The sequence below is a fragment of the Typopeltis vanoorti genome, chromosome 7, assembly GCF_054136105.1.
Source record: "Typopeltis vanoorti isolate ZY-2024b chromosome 7, IOZ_Tvanoo_1.0, whole genome shotgun sequence".
In the NCBI taxonomy this organism is placed as follows: domain Eukaryota; kingdom Metazoa; phylum Arthropoda; class Arachnida; order Uropygi; family Thelyphonidae; genus Typopeltis; species Typopeltis vanoorti.
The window spans coordinates 147597377-147618957 of record NC_143555.1 but is presented as its reverse complement, the minus strand read 5'-3'; the positions used below and the strand labels follow the sequence as shown (position 1 = coordinate 147618957).

The 21581-nt window shown below is 35.7% G+C and overlaps 1 protein-coding gene across 3 annotated transcripts in view; it reads right to left on the bottom strand.

The window, feature by feature from the left end:
* LOC150105176 (sodium-independent sulfate anion transporter-like) overlaps positions 1-21581 on the bottom strand; it is a 255432-nt gene that overhangs the window by 156923 nt on the left and 76928 nt on the right. For all 3 annotated transcript variants that reach the window (XM_090395526.1, XM_090395528.1, XM_090395527.1), the window contains 2 exons: positions 11285-11375; positions 4452-4645 (listed from right to left, as the gene is read on the bottom strand). In XM_090395526.1, the coding sequence (XP_090251652.1) occupies positions 4452-4645; positions 11285-11375 (285 nt within the window). The remainder of the gene's footprint in view (positions 1-4451; positions 4646-11284; positions 11376-21581) is intronic.

Sequence of the window (21581 nt, the reverse complement as noted above, 5' to 3'; positions counted from 1 at the left end):
ACCCCTGAAGATGTAACTCCTACGATTTACGAAACTCGTCGGGAACTATTATTTCATTATTTTGTATAACTGAATAATAAAAAATGTGGTGTAATCACAGAAATATATCTTTTGATACTTCATTCAGTTAGAAATAAAAATATTAGGTAACTGGATAATGCCTTACTTCATATAATATACATCTCTTATATTATCTACTGAATGGTCCCTACTCTTCTTTCTTTTCTGCTTGATCCTTTCCCCAATGCTATTAGAGTATTCAAGGTCTAGAGGTAAATCTTTCCTATTTTATTTTTTATTTTATTTTTTTTTTTTTTTTATCTCATGCAGTGGAAGTCTGCCTTCTCTCCCATGTTTTTGCCTTAACTAGTAGGTTAAAGACAGGAGAGGAGATGGGTGCAACTTGTCTACAGGGTGTTCGGGATAAATTTGACATATTTATAATTAATTATATTTTTCCGTAAGTTACATGTATTAACACACACTTCTCTTCATTTAAAAGTTTGGACCCTTCTTCATTCATATACAAGATGTCAGAAAGGATGGATAGCTGGAACCCACCTGAATCATGGAAGAGAATAACTTGTATCATGATGATTCGTGCCCGCCATCAAAATAAGGATATTACGACTGCTGCCCAATGCTCCCTGAATACAGTAAAAACAATCAGGCATGAACTAGAGACTTGCAATGGTGACTACGAGGATGTAGCAAGAAGAAAGATCCCTAGCAGACGATCTGATTGCGTTCGTACAGCAGAATTCCTCGCAAATCTGCAGGAACAGGTGTTGAAGAACCCTGGCATTGGAATTCGGGCTTTGTTCGTGGAGTTGCTAACTGTAGTCAAGCCCTGGATAACAAGGGTAGCCAATGGTAGGCCGTATGTATGGCAGCAGGATTCGGCCCCTTGCCACACCTCTGGGAAAAGTCAAAAATGGTTGTCTGAAAATTTCTACGACTTCACCAGTCCAAATGTTTGGCCTCCAAACTCCCAAGACCTTAACCCCATGGATTATTTTGTATGGGTCGCAGTTGAAAAAGACACCAATCGCACTTCCAGTAATACAAAAGCCCAGTTAATGGATAAAATTAAAACAGTTTTTGCGGCCCTTCCCAGGGAGACTGTAGCATCAGCTTGTTCGAGGTTCCGAAGCAGAATTGAAGCTGTGATCGATGCTAATGGTGGTTATTTTGAGTAAATCTTGTTGATAGTATTGTAATTAACTCTGCCTGTAATGTTTTTTTGTCAATTCATTAAATTTAATAGATACAAAGAAGATTTTCTTTTTCCTTACGAAACTGTCAAATTTATCCCGAACACCCTGTATATCTACTTATATCACACTATGGAGACAGTCTTACAGCATTATGTGCTGGATCGGTCATTGCCCAGACAAATAAGGAATGCCAGGGATGGCAGTGGGAAGTCTGCTACTGGTAGTATATGGACCAACAAAGAAAACTCTCTACAGCTCAGGAAGAGTTTTGTGGTTGGTAATGTCAGAAGAACACTTCAAAAAGGTGGTCAACCGAAAACTACAAATAAATTTTCATACTTTCATTAGTTTGTTATGAGGCTTTGTAAGATCAGGTGGCCATAACCAGGAGAATTGGTTACCGATGAGGGAAACTCTTTTGTTTTATTCAGAAACATAACAAGAAGGAGAAGGAGGAGTTGGTTTTTTGATTCATAAAACTGTCAAAAGATATGTGATGGATTTTAAATCTATACATAGAACAGCTCTTGTCAGAAGGAAAACCAACAAATGTATCAACAATACAGATCTTTGCACCTACATCATAATATGATAAATAGTGTATCAATGACTTCTATGGACAATTAAGCAATAAAACAAATTCCAATAAAGAATATTTCATTGTCCAAAGAGAACAGAATGCAAAAATTGTTATAAGTATTGGAAAGAATTTTCTATCCCAGTGCATTTAGTTTTGGTGAAATCAATGATAGAGGATACAAAGTTATTGAGTTTGCCATTCAAAACAATTACTAATATGTCATATCCTCATAAGCCATCAAGAAAATGGACATGGACTTCACCTAATGGATCTGCCCACAATTTAACTGATTATATACTTATTCAGGCAACACATAAAACATCCGTTAACGTTCCTATGACTAGATCTTTCCTAGTAGCCAATAGTGGCAGTTACTACAACAAGGATACTCTTGGCCACATGACCACACCATTGCTATTTTGAATCTAAAATTAAAACTTAATAAAAGGTAACCAAAAACAAAGGAAAATATATAGCATTGATAAGTTGGAATCACCTAATATCAGAGAACAATATAAATCTTCTTTTCAGAATTTTAGCTCCAGGCAGACCTGGGGTCTGTTGCTCGGGTAATTTTCTTCCGCTTATTTCTATCTTGGGCATCCCTCCTCTCAACTCCAACTTCTTCCATATCCCTTTTGAATTTTTCACATCATCTTTTCCTTGGTCTTCCTTTTCTTCTCTTACCCTCCACTTCCATTGTTGTGACTCTTTGAATTGGGTGGTCTAACAGCTTTCTCCATGCATGGCTGACCCACCTCAATCTATTTTCACACACTTTGTCGCTAATTTTTCTAATCCTGTCTCCTTCCTGATATTTTCGTTCCTCCTATGCTCTTTCCTTGATGTTCTATTTATCCATCTTAGCATCCTCATCTCTATTCTTTCCAATTGTTCCTCCTGAGTTCTTTTTTGTTGTCCACATCCCTGCTCTGTACAACAAGGCCAGTCTAATGGCTGATTTATATATACTTGTTTTTACCACATATCACTCCTGACATCTCCTTTTTAGTCCAACCTGCCATAATTCTTTCTCTGACTGCCAAGTTTACATGTGCCTTCTCTCTATGGTTGATCCCAGGTACCTAAAATGGTCAACTTCTTTCCATATACCATTCTCTCTATCCTTTATACTAATTTCTTCATGTCCTTCCTAGTATTTATCTTTAGACTCACATCCTCCAGGTATTTTGCCACTCTATAAAACTCTTTTGGGTCTCTTCTACAGTTTAACCTGTAATAGCTAAGTCATCTACAAATAATATATTTCATGGTGTATTTTTGGCTACTCATTCACTGAGTGCATCTAAAATAATCACAAATAAAAATGGGCTCAGTGCTAACCATTGATGCAAGCCAGAATTTTTCAACACTTGAGTGTTGAAAAATTCTGTTGTTCCAATGCTCATTTTTACTGCCATCTTAGTTTTTCATACATTGCTTCTATAATCCTACTAATTTTTCTGTTACACCCAGGGAGATATTACACTTATGAGGGCCCAGTAGATTAGGTCCCTTGATATTCTGTCATATGTCTTTTCCAGATCTACAAATATATGGATAAGCCTTTTATTTTTCTCGAGGTATCTTTCGTGTAGTTGTCTCATCATACAGATTGCATTTGTTGTTCCTTTCATGAGACCACATTGTATCTGGTTAATATAGACTATTTCTCTCAATCTCTTATCCCCTATTTTTTCAAATGTCTTTAGTAGGTGTTCTGTAAGTTTTATTCCTCTGTAGTTTCCACAGTCTAGTATGTCACCTTTTTGTTGGTAAACAGGTACTACAAAGCTACTTTTCCAGTCCTCTGGTATCTTTTCTTCTCTCCACACTTTATTAAATAGCTCACGGGGTACGGTCTACTCCTTCATTTCAAATTTTCAGTTAATGATGAAAAACAGGAAGAAGCAGAAAGATTCAACTACTTCGGAAGCGTACAACACTAGAAGTGTCTGCAGACAGTTACATGCCTTAGGTTACCACAGCAGAGCTGCTGCAAACAAGCCACACATCATCCCCCTCCTCAGCGCCAAATGATGTTTGGACCTGTGTCTTCCACACTGCTTCTGGACAGTAGATGATTGGAAAAGGGTTCTGTGGAGCAATGAATCACATTCCAAATGTTTCACTCTGATGGTCATGTTAAAAATTCTTTATAAATTTCTTTAATATTCCTTTTTTTTATTCCTATTAAGATTTGACAATGGGCATTTTCAACCAAAGGACATATCATTTTAACTATGCTATGAGAATTAATGGAATAAGCATAACTCAGTTTATGAATGAAAGAGAAACAATTTTTTGCGCTTCTATCAAAAAAAAAGTTTATTAACTAGGTTAATCACTCATTCTGCTAGATTTAAACCTCTACAATGAACAGTTTCTAATGACAGATTTTTTACACCCCCCCCTCTCTCAACATAAGAAGATAAGGATCATTGAAACCATTTAAAGGTATTATTCTCTTGAAAAATCTTCAGTGCAATATCAGATATACTTGTTAGAAATATTAGGCAGCACGAGAAAGCACAATTTTGTTTCAGAATGCAATTAAAATTGGAAAAAGATCTGACTATTTCTCTCAATCAGATAAACAAAATTTAATTTGAAAATGAAACATGCACAATGTCAAAAAATATATTTTTATCTACCTTTGAAATGGCAATGAAATCTTTATGAACAGTTTTATTGGTTACATTATCATAATAATCATATGAAAATACAGGAGGTACAAATGATGGTAAGCCAGCTTTTACATCCTGAGTCAATGTCAATGCATCAATATTGTAGGAAAGTAGTATTGCTGCTACACCTGCACATACAAGCACCAGGAAAGCATTTTTTGCTGAAAGGAAAGAAAATATGTTTAGAACCATTAAACAAAGAGAAAAACTAATATTTTCATTAAACCAATTTTAAATAAAAAAACTAAATGCAAAATACTGAGTATATGAAAACTACATACTGAAAAAAATTTAGGTATTCAGAAGAAATTTAATACTTATAGTATAATAAAAAATGTAAAATAGTTTGAGCATGCAAAGACTGTTGTGATGATAATTTTAAGAGTTAGTATACTTTAAATGTGAGATGCAGTAAGGTATCTGTGGTGGCATTTGTCAACCTGAGATTTCAACTAGTGATCAAAGCTAAGAGGATCCAAATAGACCTGAAATACCAGTCAGATTGGCCAAATGGTTAGTGCACATGCTCTCCAACTAACAGGCTACATGGTCAGATTCTGCTATGGAAATGGATGCTTGTGATTGTCTTTGATGGGAAATAAGACCAATGCCCTGTTTAATGGAGTTCTGAAGTGAATTGAAAAATGTTTGTGTTTAGTACCCAGATTATGTAAAAAATAATAATAATATTAATAATAAATAAATTCTTAGTCACTGGCCACTCAATACTAAAGAACTAGAAGTTTTGATCCATCATCAATGGGAATCACATAAATATAAAACTAACTAAAAAATTAAAAGCAATAAGGACAAGTGACTGCCCTTAATATATAGCCTCTCATTTTTGGAAATACGAGGATGTTCTGAAAAGTTCTTGGTCTCAGCCATAGATGGCAACACTATCAGAAAGATTTTTTTTTCTAAGTTGATACATCTGTCATAAGCATCCATGTGAAATTGCAAGTCATTCTATCAATTCTGTCTGTGTCCATTGAAATGGATACAATTGAGTATCATGCGGTTATAAAATTCTTTGTAAAAGAAGGTTTAATGGCAAAAGAAATTCATTCAAAGTACATAAACGTTTATGGGCAGCACTCTTCGAAAAATGAAGGAGAAGTCTTTCATTTTTGACAATTAAGAAATGGACTGCCTAGTTTAAACATGGCCATACCAGCCTTGAAGAAAATCCATGTGAAGGAGGTCCAAAAAGTGTAACAACACCAGAAATCATTGATCAAGTGCATGATATGGTACTGGATGACCGGCAAGTCGAAGTGAGTGAAATTGCTGAGACTATAAGCATTTCAAAAGAAAAAGCTTTGTGCAAGATGGGTGCCACGCTTGCTCACAGCAGATCAAAAATGCACTTGCATGAAAATCTCTGAACAGTGCGTGGAGCATTTTAACAAGAAACCGATTATGTGTGTTGATTTATTACTATGGATGAGACTTGAATACACCATTACACACCAGAATCCAAACAGCAGTCAAAACAGTGAACAGAAGCTAGTTGTTCAGCACCAAAGTCAGTTCCATCAGCAGGAAAGGTCATGGCATCGGTGTTTTGGGATGCCAAAGGCGTTTTGTTTATTAATTTTCTTGAAAAGGGTAAAACAATAACCGGGGAATATTATTCCGATCTTTTAACCAGACTAGGTGAAAAAATTCGTGAGAAAAGACTAGGTCTGAAGAAGAAAAAAATCATCTTTCATCAGGACAATGCACCTGCCCACAAAGGTGTTTTGGCAATGGGAAAATTAAGGGATCTGCACTATGAATTGTCAGAACATCCACCCTATTCCCCAGATTTGGCTCCCTCTGACATCTATCTCTTCCCAAAGCTAAAACTCTTCCTTGCTGGTCTGCATTTTTCTTCAAATCAAGACGTGATTGCAGCTGTAAATGGGTATTTAGCATTTCTTATTGAAAACCACTACAGGGGCGGATGGGATAATGGTGCTGGAGCATCGCTGGAAAAAATGTATTAGTCTTAAGAGAGATTATGTTAAAAAATTAAAATAATTTTGAAATTACAAATTCGTTTTTTCATTGTTAGGCTGAGAACTTTTCAGACCAACCTCATAACTAAGAAAACAAGACAAACTTAGAATAGCTGATCTTTTCCATTCCATACACTTCTAAACAACTTTTCAAAAGCTTAATTGCCACTGTAGTAATGAAATGCAAAAGTTCAATTCATTAAAATATTTTTGACTACTTTTAGACAGTTATTTCTCAAGATTTTACCTCTAAAATATCAAGGGGGGGGGGGGGGGAGATTTAAGAATTTTAAGAAGATTCTAGAATTTTGCTTTGGGAGTAAATGAATTAAAAATAAAATAGAAAAAAACCTCCTGTTTTCTCTATTTAGGATTATTTTAAGAGCCTGAATTTTAACTAAGGTTATAAAAATATTAAGGAATCATATAATCTGTTCAAAATATTTTTTTTTAACAGTTGAAGAACTTTGCTCATACACATAATAAAGTGACACGCACTAATAAGACTTAGCAGAAATTAATAAGTACATCTGAAAGCTGTGTGTTCTATTACGAGATTTTGCTTCTTGTTAGAATTTATAGCTAACTCTCTCTCTATGTTCACTGGGCATCTACATATGCCGTATGGTCACTCCGATGCTCGGTGATGTTCCACACCGGGCCTCGCCATGTAGTCCTGTTGTTTGCTTTTCTGGCAGCCTCAACTCTCTGAAGATCAGTCACTCTACACATGCCATCCATCCATCCAACTCACTGATGGTCTACCCCTGCCTCTTTTTCCAGGAACTTTACCTTCTATTACTGTTCTGAGAAGTCCTCCTTCCATCCTTTCTATGTGTCCAAAATATTTTAACTTTCTTCTGTCAATATCCTTAAGGAGCCTTAAAGTTCTACTAATCTTTTCTAACACCCATTCATTTGTATGCCTTTCAGTATATGATATCCTCAACAGCCTTCTGTAACACTACATCTCAAAAGCAGATATCCGTTTCTTATCTGACTTCTTTAGGTTCCAAGTCTCGCATCCATAAGTCGCTGTTGGAAAAACAACTGCATCTAAACTCCTCAACTTTGTTCCCATGGAGATAGATCCATCCTTCCAGATTTTAGATAGGTCTCTGACTGTTGTTTTAGCCATAGCTAACAATATCCATATTTTAAAAATTTTTATGAATTTAAATTTGCAATTATTTAATGTAACTAAAATAAGTTTTTACTTTTAAAATACTGAAATAACTAACAATGCAATGAAAATGTTACAAAAGCTTTCTTGAAAAAAGTATAAGATTTCAAGAGATAGAGGTGGTCAATAAGAGAAGCAGAAATAAATGATCCTCACTAAAACGAACACCATTAAAACACTCACTATAACTACTAAAAAGTTCCAAATAAATCCCCATAAATAGAATGCGGTTCTAAGGAAAATTCACTACAGCCAACTATTCCTGCAGTCTCAATAGCATGAAGTGACTATACTTTATTCTTCTAACAAGTGAATATTTCCTCCCACCACTATTTACATCATCATCAAATTCCTGTCATGTACCATCAAGAGGTGTACAGGATATGATAGTACTACATGAAAAAAATTACATCATTACTAACTTCCTATCTACAATTTTCCTCAAAATCAGTCTGTTACTTGTCAAGACGTCAACATTATCAGATCTTATATTTCTATCGTCTAAGGCACTTTGTACCATATCAATCCACCTATATCTTGATCTTCCTCTGGTTCCTGGATGCTGACAATGTCAAGTTCTTTCCTAATATACTCGTTTTTAATATGATATTGCCATTGATGCCATCTGTTCGTACCTCTAATCTTCCTCTAGACTCTCATATCTACGGTCTCTAATCTTTGGTCAAGTGTTATACTTCTGACCCATATCTCAGATCCATAAGTTAAAACTAGTTTGAACACTGTCTTGTATACAGCTAATTTAGTGTTCTGACTAATTTCTCTCTTATTCCATATGAATTTATTCAATTGACTTCCCACCATACCAGCTTTGCTGATTCTGCTGTCTATTTCTATATTGAATTTACCATCTTCACTAAAAATCGTGAATAAGTAGCTGAAATGTTTTCCTTGTTCCAGAGGTTCTCCATTCACAACACAGTTGGCATTTTCAATGATTCTGCCTATTTTCATTATCTTTGTCTTGTTATTGCTGACCTTCATACCATATCTATCACAACAGTTATTCAATTTAGTTAGGGAATCTTGCAGACTTGTAGCGGATTTATTTAAAAGTATAACATCATCCGCATAAAGCAAGGAGCTGACATTAACGTCTCCAATTTTGATATTATGTTTAATACCACCTTCCTTCATAATGTGATGCATATAGATAATGAATAACAGAGGGGATAATTTACGTCCTTGTCTCACACCAGATTTAACATTAAACCATCTTACTGTACTTCCTTCAATTCTAACTGCTGACTTACAACTCAAATAAAGACTAAGTATTGCTTGATATAATGCCCCATTGACACCATGCAACTGAAGCGTATTGAATAGCTTCTCTCTTAGCACCTTTTCATATGCCTTTTCCAAATCGACAAAACTTAAATACAGGTCTTTGTTATATTCCCATGCTTTCTCGACTATTTGTCGTAAAGTGAAGATCTAATCCCGACAGCCTCTATTGCCTGAAACCAGCTTGATCTTCACCCAGCTTTTCTTCCACAATTCTTTTCAATCGTTTCTCAAATATACTTGCATAGATATTGCCAGGAATACTTAGTAGGGAAATACCTCTGTAATTCTCACGTTGTTTTGTTTCCCTTTTTATATATGGGTACTATGAGAGCTCTACTCCAATCATCGGAAATTCGTCCATCTGTCCAGGCTTTCTAAACTATGCAGTGCAGCCATTGTAAGACTTTTATACCACCATTTCTGGTCGAATATTATCTACTTCTGCTGCCTTTCCATATTTTAAGCCTTTGATGGCTTTTTCTACTTCAAGTATGGATATGTATTCCTGACTGCATGCCTGGTCAGTGTTTTTTTACCACTATGCTGTCAGCAGTTTTTCAAAGTAATTACTCCGTACTTCAAGGATATCTTTTTCTTCCGTTTTCATGTCACCTTTATCATCTCTAACTCCTTTTGCAGCACTTTTTCCTCCATTCCTATGCTTCTTCAACAACCTCAAGAATATTTTGCCACCTTCTTGATATTTATTTTCTATATTCTTGCCAAAGTCGTCCCATGACTTTTGTTTAGCTAGTTTTACACAGTGTTTAGCATTCTTGCATTTATCTCTGTATTCTCTAAGAGCACAAGCTGACTTATTTGACAGGAACTTTTGATATGCTTTCTTCTTTTCCTTCACTGCCTCTTTAACTTCCTGTGTTTCAACCATGGAGTTCTAATTTTTCTATCCTTGCAGATAACTTCACCACATGCCTCTCTAGCTGAATCAATCAGGGCTTTCTTCAAGGCTTGCCACTGAATCTCCAAGGTTTGATTTCTGTTCTCAAACTCTTTCATTTTTTCTTCAATAATCTTTGTGTATTTTAGTCTACAGTTCACATCTGAGAGCTGCTCAACTTTTATTCGCTTTAAAACTTTCTTACATGTTATTCTTTTCAATATGAAATTCAATTTTATCCTGCTCAAGAGTAAATAGTGATCACTTCCAATTTCAAATCCTCTGTACACTCTGGTGTCCTGCACCAGGGAGAAAACATCACTATCAACAAAAACACAGCCAATGATACTTTTCTTATTCCTTGCCTCTTCTCTCCATGTGAATTTGTGCACATTTTTATGTTGGAACATGGTGATAGTAATAACCAGTCCATGTCCTGAGCAGAAATCCAACAGATATTTGCCATTATTATTAGGTTTGCTCCTTTCTCCAAATTTTCCCAAAATATTTTTGTATGTCTCACAATCATTTCCTACTCTGCTATTTAGATCCCCAACAAGGACCAACTTTTCCTTTTTCATTGTGTCAGTTGCTTTTTCTAAAGCATCAAAAAATTCCTCCACTTCTACCTTAGTAGAACCTTCTGTGGGACCATAGACACAATTAAGTCTCACTGTCCAGTTCCCCATTCTCATATTTGTCCACATTACTCTACTTGAGACTGCCTGCCATTCAAGAAGATTAGCCTCGTATTTTGTGTTGAATACAATGGCTACTCCTTCTTTTCCTTGATTGTCATTGCCTGAATATAACATTTTGTATTTATTGCTCAGAAAGATCTCACCAGTTTTTGTCTTTTTTGTTTCAGTCACCTCTATTATGTCGATCTGGTACTTATCTAATTCCTCCGCTAGCTCCATTTCTTTGCCATTCAGGCTTCTTATGTTGATAGTACCGATCTTTAACTCTGGTGATGTTGAGTTGGGGTGTGTTTTCAGATTTGTTACAGTAGCTGACTTTTCGCTGTTCGCCCTGGTTCCCTGGCGAAAACAACGGTGGGCCTTGTTTAACCAGGTGACGCTCCAGCCGGCATGAAATTTTGTCATGTTGTACCATTATTTTGTATTTTGGATTAACCAATAGGAACACAATTTGGTCGGCTAAATCCCAAATTGCCAGCCCATCTTCGTTCCTTCAGTATCCAGGTAGATACCCAACAAGGTGCACCAGGAGAAGGTGAGGATTGGACATTTGGTCAGAAGCCCTGGTCAGTTCTCTGCATTCCTTTAAAGGCTATGTGGAGGTCTCCTCTCGGTTATACAGCTTTGACCCTTAAGCACCACTATTTACAACAAAACAAAAACCAGGAATTTTTTTTTTCTTTCAAGATAAAAAATGTCAATGTTCTTACCTGTTGCTATTGTCCACCATACTGTTTCTAATAACTTTTTAAGTCCTGGATAAACTCTTGAATCTTCCCTGAACTTGAGTTCCCTGAAAAACTACATTATATTCAAATAAAATCATACCACACTAGAGAAATAAAAAAAGACAGTAAAAAGTTATATACAAATGAATACCTACAGCATCATATTAAAATAGCCAATATTACAAGGTCCAGATAACACTCAGTCATTACATTATCAACTATGCCCTTCAGTTGGAAAGACTGGGTTTGAATCACATTCAGGATGGGATAAACCTTTATTAGGACTTTGAAGTGAAGTGAGAGCCTGCCTCACTCCTATAGTACTAACATACTATTGGTTTACTACTTATTGTAACTGGTAGATACAAAATTAAAATAAATTTGAATTAGATCTTCAGTATTCATATGTAAGGTAAATGCTATAATTGAATTAACCCTTCTAATATAAATCTTTTCCCTCTCTTTAATCAAATTGGTTTCAATCTTCATGATGTTTAACTATACTGGACATATGAAAATTAATTTTTTTTCCAATTCAGGCATATTAATGATTTCAAACAAAACATATTTTTATGAAAGATACTATATATATCCATCCTTATTGTTAGCCAAATCATATTTTCCTGAGGGCTTATGAGAATACAATCTTCAGCAAGGATGTTGCTTTTGGTTTTGCACTATTTAAGGAGATGAACCCAACATGAGCCCATATATTCACTTAGCATTAGTGTTTTCACTGGTATGAAAGCTGTTTCGAACTGTTGGTTCTCATCAGAGACAAGGCAGGAGCTTGGTCTCTGATGAGTACCAAAGATGGTGTAAAATTCGATGTAGTTTAGAATTTTACAAGTGCTTTACATCAATTTTTAAAGAGGTCTCATCTCAAACGTTTGTGCTGTGTAGCTCAGTGGATATGACGTTTGCACACCACGATGCTTGGCCACATGAAGGAAGACTTGATTTCGAGTCTAGTCAGTGAAAAGAGGAAAGTTTTCTAAGCCTTTTTTCGACCGGTTCCCGAGTAAGTTGATCTCTGGCACGGGCAAGCGGGTTTTTTCTCCGGGAAACTCAGGTTTTTCGTCCTGTAAACTCAAGAAAATCGACCGTAGAAACTATATTATTTCAGACATTAAATATGAGTGTTAGGGTTAGGGACCACAAGATGGCAGCACTTGATGAGCTGTCACTCTTCACTGCGTGCCGCTTAATTAGTGATAGCCTTGGGCCAGCTATCTCTGATTGGGTACCAGTGGAGATTGAACTGCCCACTCAGTCTCCAAAAGTTAGATAGGGCTAAAAATGGCCTTGCCTACTCCCTATAGATATGGGAATAAAAAGGTGTTAGCAGATTTTTTTTTTTTTGATGGACGTTTATTTTTCACTTAGTTAGACTATAATAAATTTAGTTTAATCCTTTATCTAAGTGTAAGCAAACAAAGTTTGCGCATGAAAATATTTTCAGGAGTGAGGTAAGGTAGTGCAACACCAGGCAACTCTGGGCAAAGGTGGACCAAGCTCTCATCACTCCTCATTGCAGTATCTCCCATAATGCAAAGCACATCTCCTTGCAGACATGTATACTGCTATGCATTAAGGGAAGGGCCACTACCCAGACCGGTTTCAACCTTTATTGAAGTTTCGTCAGTGGGAGGCAGACCCAAACGTGGAGATACTAAGGCAGAAGCAATAGGAGAGGTCATATTTACCTACAGGAGTTGCCAACTCCTATTGCCAACTTGACCAACTTGACAACTCCTATAGGTAAATATGACCTCTCCTATTGCTTCTGCCTTAGTATCTCCACGTTTGGGTCTGCCTCCCACTGACGAGACCTCAATAAAGGTTGAACCCAGTCTGGGTAGTGGCCCTTCCCTTAATGCATAGCAGTATACATGTCTGCAAGGAGATATGTTTTGCATTATGGGAGATACTGAGACAAGGAGTAGTGAGAGCTTGGTCCACCTTTGCTCGGAGTTGCCTTACCTTACCTCAGTCCTGAAGATATTTTCAGGCACAAACTTTGTTTGCTTACACTTGGATAAAGGATTAAACTAAATTTATTATCAACTTTGTATAAAAAAATGTATATAGTCCGATGAGAAATTAACCTACTCAAATGAAGTCATCTTTCTTGGCAATTTCAATATCTATAATTCTAATTGGCTCCCTTTTTCGAATTTCACTGACTAAGCTGGAAAAGAGGCAGAGATTTTTGCTGTAAGCAATGACTTAAAAAGGATCATTCATCTACCTATCTCAAATTCCTGACAATCTGCTTTACTCATCCAACACTAGACCTATTCTTATCTAGTTCTCCTTCCATGTACTCTTGTTTAAGTGACTGCTCCTCTTGGAAATTCAGACCACAATGTTATCCAGGTTGCATCTCTGGTGGAATATTCTTCTTTCGGCCATTCACAACCTCACGTGCTGTGGCATTACAACAATGCCAAGAAGGAGAACTTGCATGACTTTTACTCTTCTTTTCCATGATCAGACTGCTGTTTTCATTTTTCAGATCCAGATACCTGTTGTGATCTTGTTACAGAAATAATCCATATTAGAATGGAAACTTTCATTCTTCATTCTGTTCAAATTTCCCAACCCATATTTAAACTACAGTTCTCAAAAAAGTGTTCTAGGGATGTCCAAGAAAAGCAAACAGCCTTCCACAGGTAGCTTGCGATCAAAACACCAACTTCATTCACAGCATACACATTAATCCACAACTTGCAAAACCACCATTAAAAAAAGGGCAATGTCGAAATTCAACAAAGATAAATGTAGGAAACTCACAGCTCATTCCACTGGAAGTTACGTCTTCTGGTCCCTTACCAAAGTGTTGTCTATCTGTGTTTCCTCCTCTATCTCATCCTAATGGAAGCATTGTAACATCACCTAATAACAAGGCTGATGTCTTAGCTTCATTCTTCTTTCAATTCCTACATAGATGACCATGGCAAATTACCTCCTTCTTTGCTTAGAACATTGCATCTTATGTCACCTCTATCTTCTGCCAGAAATACATCAGAAGAAGCTTGAATGGCTTGGATACTACAAAGGCAGCTGGTCCTGATGGAATTCCACTTTTGTTTTCTCATGAGATGTGCTCCTGAACATCTATTCACTGAACTGTACTCAGCTGGCATCTGTCCTCCAGCATGGAGGAAAGCTCATATACAACCAGTTCCCAAAAAAAGGACATAAATGTTCACCATCAAGCTATTAACCTATTGCTCCTACGCCAGTTTTTTCTAAAGTAATGGATGGAAGGTTATTAACAGATAACTTCTTCAATACCTTGAGACCTGCTATCTAATTAGTGACCATCAGCATGGATTTCAGCACTGTAGATCAACAGGAGATCTCCTTGCATAAGTGACTCACATTTGGACCTATTCCATGGAAATGTCTGGCATTGAGGGCTTCCCAATTCCCAACAAGTTACCATCATTTGGATTGCCTTCATCCTTATGTAAATAGATTGCTGATTTTCTCTCAGATTGATCCCTACATGTAATGTAGGGATCAATCTGAAAAAATTAAATAAATTTAATGTGGAATTATTACAAAAAGATAGCATAAGAATACTTTACCAAAACAGACTAAAAGAGCAATTTCAAGAAAACGTTGTCAATAATGAGGACGATATAGATTCTCATTGGGAAAAATTCAAAATGAACATTAAACAAGCAGCATATGAAGCACTGGGACAGAAACAAACTGGAAAATAAAAAACAAGATGGACTCTTTGGCATACTGAAGAAATAAAAGCACTATCAGAAACCAAACAAATTGCATTTAATAAACATCTTCAAGATAAGACTAATAGAGCCAAATATGGAGAATATAAAGAATAAGAAATGAAATAAACAAACAAAAAAAAATTAGGAAGGTTACTCTAAGCAACTGGAATATGACTTATGGAGAAACAAGTATGAAAAATGATTGAAAACGTGTGAATACAGAATATATGCAGCAATTTACAGACAAAAAATGCTGTTGGTGGTGATGGTGGTGATGGATTGTAGATGGTATTGATGGTAATTGTGTGTAGTGGGAGATTTAAGTGGTAGGGAAGATAGTGAGATGTATGTAGTGGAGTGGAGTAGAATGTCCTCACACAATGAGTCAAGTAGTAATAATAAAAATACACCAGTTACAGAAAGAGAACAATGGAAAAATTATTTTACCAAGAAAGAAAAATGCCTGAACTACTACAGCTAGAAAAGACATAAAATCGAACTACTGAATTATTTATCTAATAGTTCAATAGAATCAGTCATCTCAAAGTTGAAAAAAATAAACTACAACTGATGGAATTTATACTAATACTAAATGTATGTAAATTTATACTAAATGCTAAAAAATATGGAGATAAAAAATGACTGAGAACATGAGAAATCTAATTAAACATATCTTTAAAGACAGACAGATTTACAATGAATGGAGAATGAATGTTACAATATCAATATTTTAAAAAAAAAAGTACAAAATCTGATTCTAAGAACTATCAAGGAACAAATTTCTTGTGTACTATCCTAAAAATATGTATAAAAATTATTCAAGAAGTAGAATCAAGACTAAATTATAATGATGAACAACAAGGATTCTGTAAGGGAAGATTACACACTGATGCTATATCTGTTACAAAGGAAATAACTGAAAAAGGAATTGAATTTAACAAAAATGTTTGCATTTTCATAGACTTGGAAAAGGCGTTTGAGAGAATCGGATTACAGGATGTCCTGAAATACTAGCATCAAGAAAAATATTACTGCAAGTTATCAAAATAATCAAAGATATATACAAAAAATAAATAAATGGATACTAAGATATCACAATACAAATACACAAAAAAATTCCCATAAGGAATCAGACAAGGCAATTCTTTAAGTCCATGTTTATTTAACATAATTATAAATGCCATAACAGAATTGAAGAAGCAGAATGAAATTCTTCTTTCTTTCTTAATCCTCCTCTTCTACCTTTTATGGTGTCAAGGTTTGAAGTCTTTTAATCATTTTCAATTCGAACATGCAGTCAACTGGCCTACACAGTCCTCTATTCTTGTCTGTAAATTGCATGTGTTCTACTGGCTGGTTTTTCTTGTTCTGAGGTCCAAAAAACCCACGTTTACAGGAGAAAAACCTTCTATCTCCGTATGAGATCAGCTAACTGACCTTTAGTCGAAAGAGACTAGATAAAGGTTCCTCATGTCATGGACTGGAATCGAACCCAGGTCGTTCCAACCAAAAGGCTTCGTCTATACCGATTGAGTTATGGAGGCTCTGGAATAAAAATCAAAAACTTAAATTTTGTTGGATATGCAGATGATGTAATATTGCTTGAAGAAAATGAAGATGACTTCGAAAAGCAATTATTCAAACTCCGACAGATGCAGCAGTATAATAAATTTAGTTTAATCCTTTATCCAAGTGTGAGCAAACAAAGTTTGCACTTGAAAGTATCTTCTTGTGTTTTGCATCATGGGAGATACTGAGATAGGAGTGATGTTAGCTTGCTCCACCTTTGTAACGAGTTGCCCGGTGTTGTACCACCTTACCCCAGTCCTGAAGATACTTTCAGGTGCAAACTTTGTTTGCTCACACTTGGATAAAGGATTAAACTAAATTTATTATAGTCTAACCAAGTGAAAAATAAACTTTCAAGATGCAGCAGTTTTAACTTACAAATATCAATAGAGAAATCAAAAGCAATGGTAATTGCAAAAGAACCAATCACATTTAAATTAGAACTAAATGGAAAAATACTGAAACAAGTATATATAATATACTAGTTTCAGTATTTTCCCACCTGAAGTAAAAGAACAATCCCCCTGAAGGCTAATAAAATATCAGGATGTCTAAATTCAACTACATGAAAAAATAAAGCTCTAACAAAAAAAAAAAAAAAAAGTAAGAATAAATAAATCAGTAGTCCAACCAATACTGACTTATGCATGTGAAACAAGAATAGAAACATTAAAAATACAACAGATAAATGCATGTGAAATGAAAATATTAATAAAAATAATTAATAAAACAAAATTTGATAGAGTAAAAAATGAAGATTTATGAAGAATGTCAGTTACAACCTATAAACGAATGGATAAAAAAAGATAACATGAGAATGGAATAAACATTAATAGAATAGAACCAAAAAGAATAGTTATACCAGAAAGAGATTGGAAACCAAATGCAACGAATGAAGAATTGGGAGAACAAGAAAAACACCGGACAGACTACCAGCACTGTAGATGCAACAAGCTGACGCATAAAGCAAAAGAAGCTATTTTAACAAAACTTTATTTAAAATAGCTTTTTTTTTATATTTAACCATAGAACGTTTTCAAGGGGGGTGCTCAAAGGTCAAAGCTGTATAACGGAGAAGAGATCTTCACATAGCCTTTAAAGGAATGTGGAGAACCGACCAGGGCTTCTGACCTAATGTCCAATCCTCACCTTCTCGTGGTGCACCCAGTATCTACTTGGATTCTGAACGAATGAGGAGGGGCTAGCAATTTGGGATTTAGCCAACCAAATTGCATTCTTATTGGCTTAAACCACAATATTAAATGATTGTATAACATGATAGAATTTCATGCCGGCTGCGGCGTCGCCCGGTTAAACAAGGCCCCCCCCCCGTTGTTTACGCCAGGCAACTAGGGCGAACAGCAAAAGGTCAGCTGCCGGAACAAATCCTAAAACACACCCCAACTCAATATCACCAGAATTGAAGATTGGTACTATCAACATAAGAAGCCTGAATGGCAAAGAAACGGAGCTAGCTGATAAATTAGATAAGTACCAGATCAACATAATAGGGGTGACTGAAACAAAAAAGACCAAACTTGGTGAGCTCTAAATATGAGGCTAATCTTCTTGAATGGCAGGCATCTCAAGTAGAGTGATGTGGGCAAATATCAGAATGGGGAACCGAATAGTGAAACTTATTTGTGTCTATGGTCCCACAGAAGGTTCTCCTAAGGTTAGAAGTGGGGAACTTTTTTAAGGCTTTAGAAAAAACAACTGACACAATGAAAAATGAAAAGTTGGTCCTTGTTGGGGATCTAAATAGCAGAGTAGGAAATGATTGTCAGACATACAAAAATATTTTGGGAAAATTTGGAGAAAAGAGCAAAGCTAATAATAATGGCAAATACTTGTTGGATTTCTGCTGAGGACATTGGCTGGTTATTACTAACACAATATTCCAACATAAAGATGTGCACAAATTCACATGGAGAGAAGAGGCAAGGAATAAGAAAAGTATCGACTACATTATTGTTGATAGTGATGTTTTCACTCTGGTGCAGGACACTAGAGTGTACAGAGGATTTGAAATTGAAAGTGATCACCATTTACTCTTGAGCAGGATAAAATTGAATTTCACATTGAAAAGAATAACATGTAAGAAATTTTAAATCAAATAAAAGTTAAGCAGCTCTCAGATGTGAACTGTAGACTAAAATATACAAACATTATTCAAGAAAAAATGAAAGAGTTTGAGAACAGGAATCAAACGTTGGAGATTCAGTGGCAAGCTCTGAAGGAAACATTAATTGATTCTGCCAGAGAGGCATGTGATGAGGTTGTCTGCAAAGATAGAAAAATCAGAACTCCCTGGTGGACACAGGAAGTCAAAGAAGCAGTGAAGAAAAAGAAGAAAGCGTTAGCAAAAGTTCCTGGCAAATAAGTCAGCTTGTGCTCTTAGAGAATACAGAGACAAATGTAAAAAAGCTAAACACTGTGTAAAACTAGCTAAACAAAAGTCATGGGAAGACTGATAAGAACATAGAAAATAAATATCAAGAAGGTGGCAAGATATTTGGAGGGTGTTGAAGAAGTCAGAAATGGAGGAAAGAGTGCTGTAAAAGGAATTAGAGATGATAAAGGTGATATGAAAACTGGAGAAAAAGATATCCTCGAAGTATGGAGTAATTACTTCGAAAAATTGCTAAATGAAACTAGCAGTGATTAGAGCACAGTGATAAAAAACACTGACCAGGCATGCAATCAGGAATACATATCCATGCTTGAAGTAGAAAAAAGCCATCAAATGACTGAAATGTGGAAAGAGTAGATGATATTAGACCAGAAATGCTCAAGTATGGTGGTATAAAAATCTTACAGTGGCTGCACTGCATAGTTCAGAAACCCTGGACAGAGGGACGAAATTCCCAATGATTGGAGTAGAGCTCTAATAGTGCCCATACATAAAAAGGGAAATAAAACTGAATGTGAGAATTACAGAGGAATTTCCCTACTGAGTGTTTCTGGCAAGATCTATGCAAGTATACTTGAGAAACAGTTGAGAAGAATTGTGGAAGAAAAGCTTGGTGAAAAACAAGCTGAATTCAGGCCAAATAGAGGCTGTCAGGATCATATGTTCACTTTATGACAAATAGTTGAGAAATCATGGGAATATAACAAAGATCTGTATTTAAGTTTTGTCGATCTGGAAAAGGCATATGAGAAGGTGCCAAGAGAGAAGCTATTCAATACGCTTAAGTTATATGGTGTCAATGGGGCATTATATCAAGCAATACTTAGTCTTTATTTGAGTTATAAGTCGGCAGTTAGAATTGAAGGAAGTACAGGAAGATGGTTTAATGTTAAATCTGGTGTGAGAGAAGGATGTACATTATCCCCTCTGTTATTCATTATCTATATGGATCACATTATGAAGATTTTGATATTAAACATGATATCATTATTGGAGATGTTAATGTCAACTCCTTGCTTTATGCAGATGATGTTATACTTCTAAATAAATCCACCATAAGTCTGCAAGATTCCCTGACTAAATTGAATAACTGTTGTGATAGATATGGTATGAAGGTCAGCAATAACAAGACAAAGATAATGAAAATAGGCAGAAGCATTGAAAATATCAGCTGCATTGTGAATGGAGAACCTATAGAACAAGTAAAACATTTCAGCTACTTAGGTACGATTTTTAGTGAAGATGGTAAATTAAATATGGAAATAGACAACAGAATCAACAAAGCTGGTATGGTAGGAAGTCAACTGAATAAATTTATATGGAATAAGAGAGAAATTAGTCAAAACACTAAATTAGCTGTATACAAGACAGTGTTCAAACCAATTTTAACTTATGGATCTGAGAGCTGGGTCAGAAGTAAAACACTTGACCAAAGACTAGAGGCCGCAGAGATATGAGAGTCCTTAGAAAGATTAGGGGCGTGAACAGATGGCATCAATGGCAATTTCATGTTAAAAACGAGGATATTAGGAAAGAACTTGACATTGTTAGCATCGAGGAATGCATTAGCAGAGCTAATCTCAGCTGGTATGGTCACTTAAACAGAATGGGCGAGGAAAGATTAGTCAAACAGTGTTCTCTGCCAGGTTGGCAGGAAAAAACCTAGATAAGGTGGATTGATATGATAAAAAGTGCCTTAGAAGATACAGAGTAACGTTTCTGATCTTTAAATAAATCAATACACATTGCAACTACAGGAAAACAGATATTTCAAAGAAAATAAATATATCTTATTTATGACAATGTTGTAGCTTTGACAGGTAACAGATTGATTTGGCAGAAGATTGTAGGTAGGAAGTTAGTAATGATGTAAGTTTTTCTTGTAGTACTATCATATCCTGTACACCCCTTGAGGGTAAATGTCAGGAATTTGATGAAGATGAACTTTTTTTCAAGCCACTTCAGGCCTCTAATAACTTTAGGTAGTGGTCTCACACTTTGATGAAATCCATTCCAAACCTAAAGATAATCACAAATATCCATGCCAACAGTGGGATTTGAACCTAAGGACTGTCGGAGAGCATGTACACATTAACCATTATACCAACTGGCTAAGTGGTTAATGTATCTGCATGCTACCCACTGGCTGAAAATTAGAAATCAGTTTTTTTTCCTTCTTACCCAAGGTTTACTTTACCATTGAACAGCTACTAACTCTATACAAATCACAAATCCACCACTGAATACTGTTCTCACATTTGGAGTGCTCCTAAGCGATTCCAGAAAATGCAGAATACAGTACACTTCAATCAATATAGGTTAATTAGTAACTCTCTCATCAATACAACAAGTTTCTTTTATGCAGACATTCAGTTTCTTCTGCTTGCAGTTTCTATGAATATTTCCCTGGTCACTATTCATCATAAATGGCATTGAAAATTTCCCTGCTAAATCAGGTAAATTATGCAAACACATGCTCTTTTACCATCCAGCTCCACACTTACAGAATAAAATTTTTCTTCCACTTTTATTCCTTTGGCTGCTGTTTTTG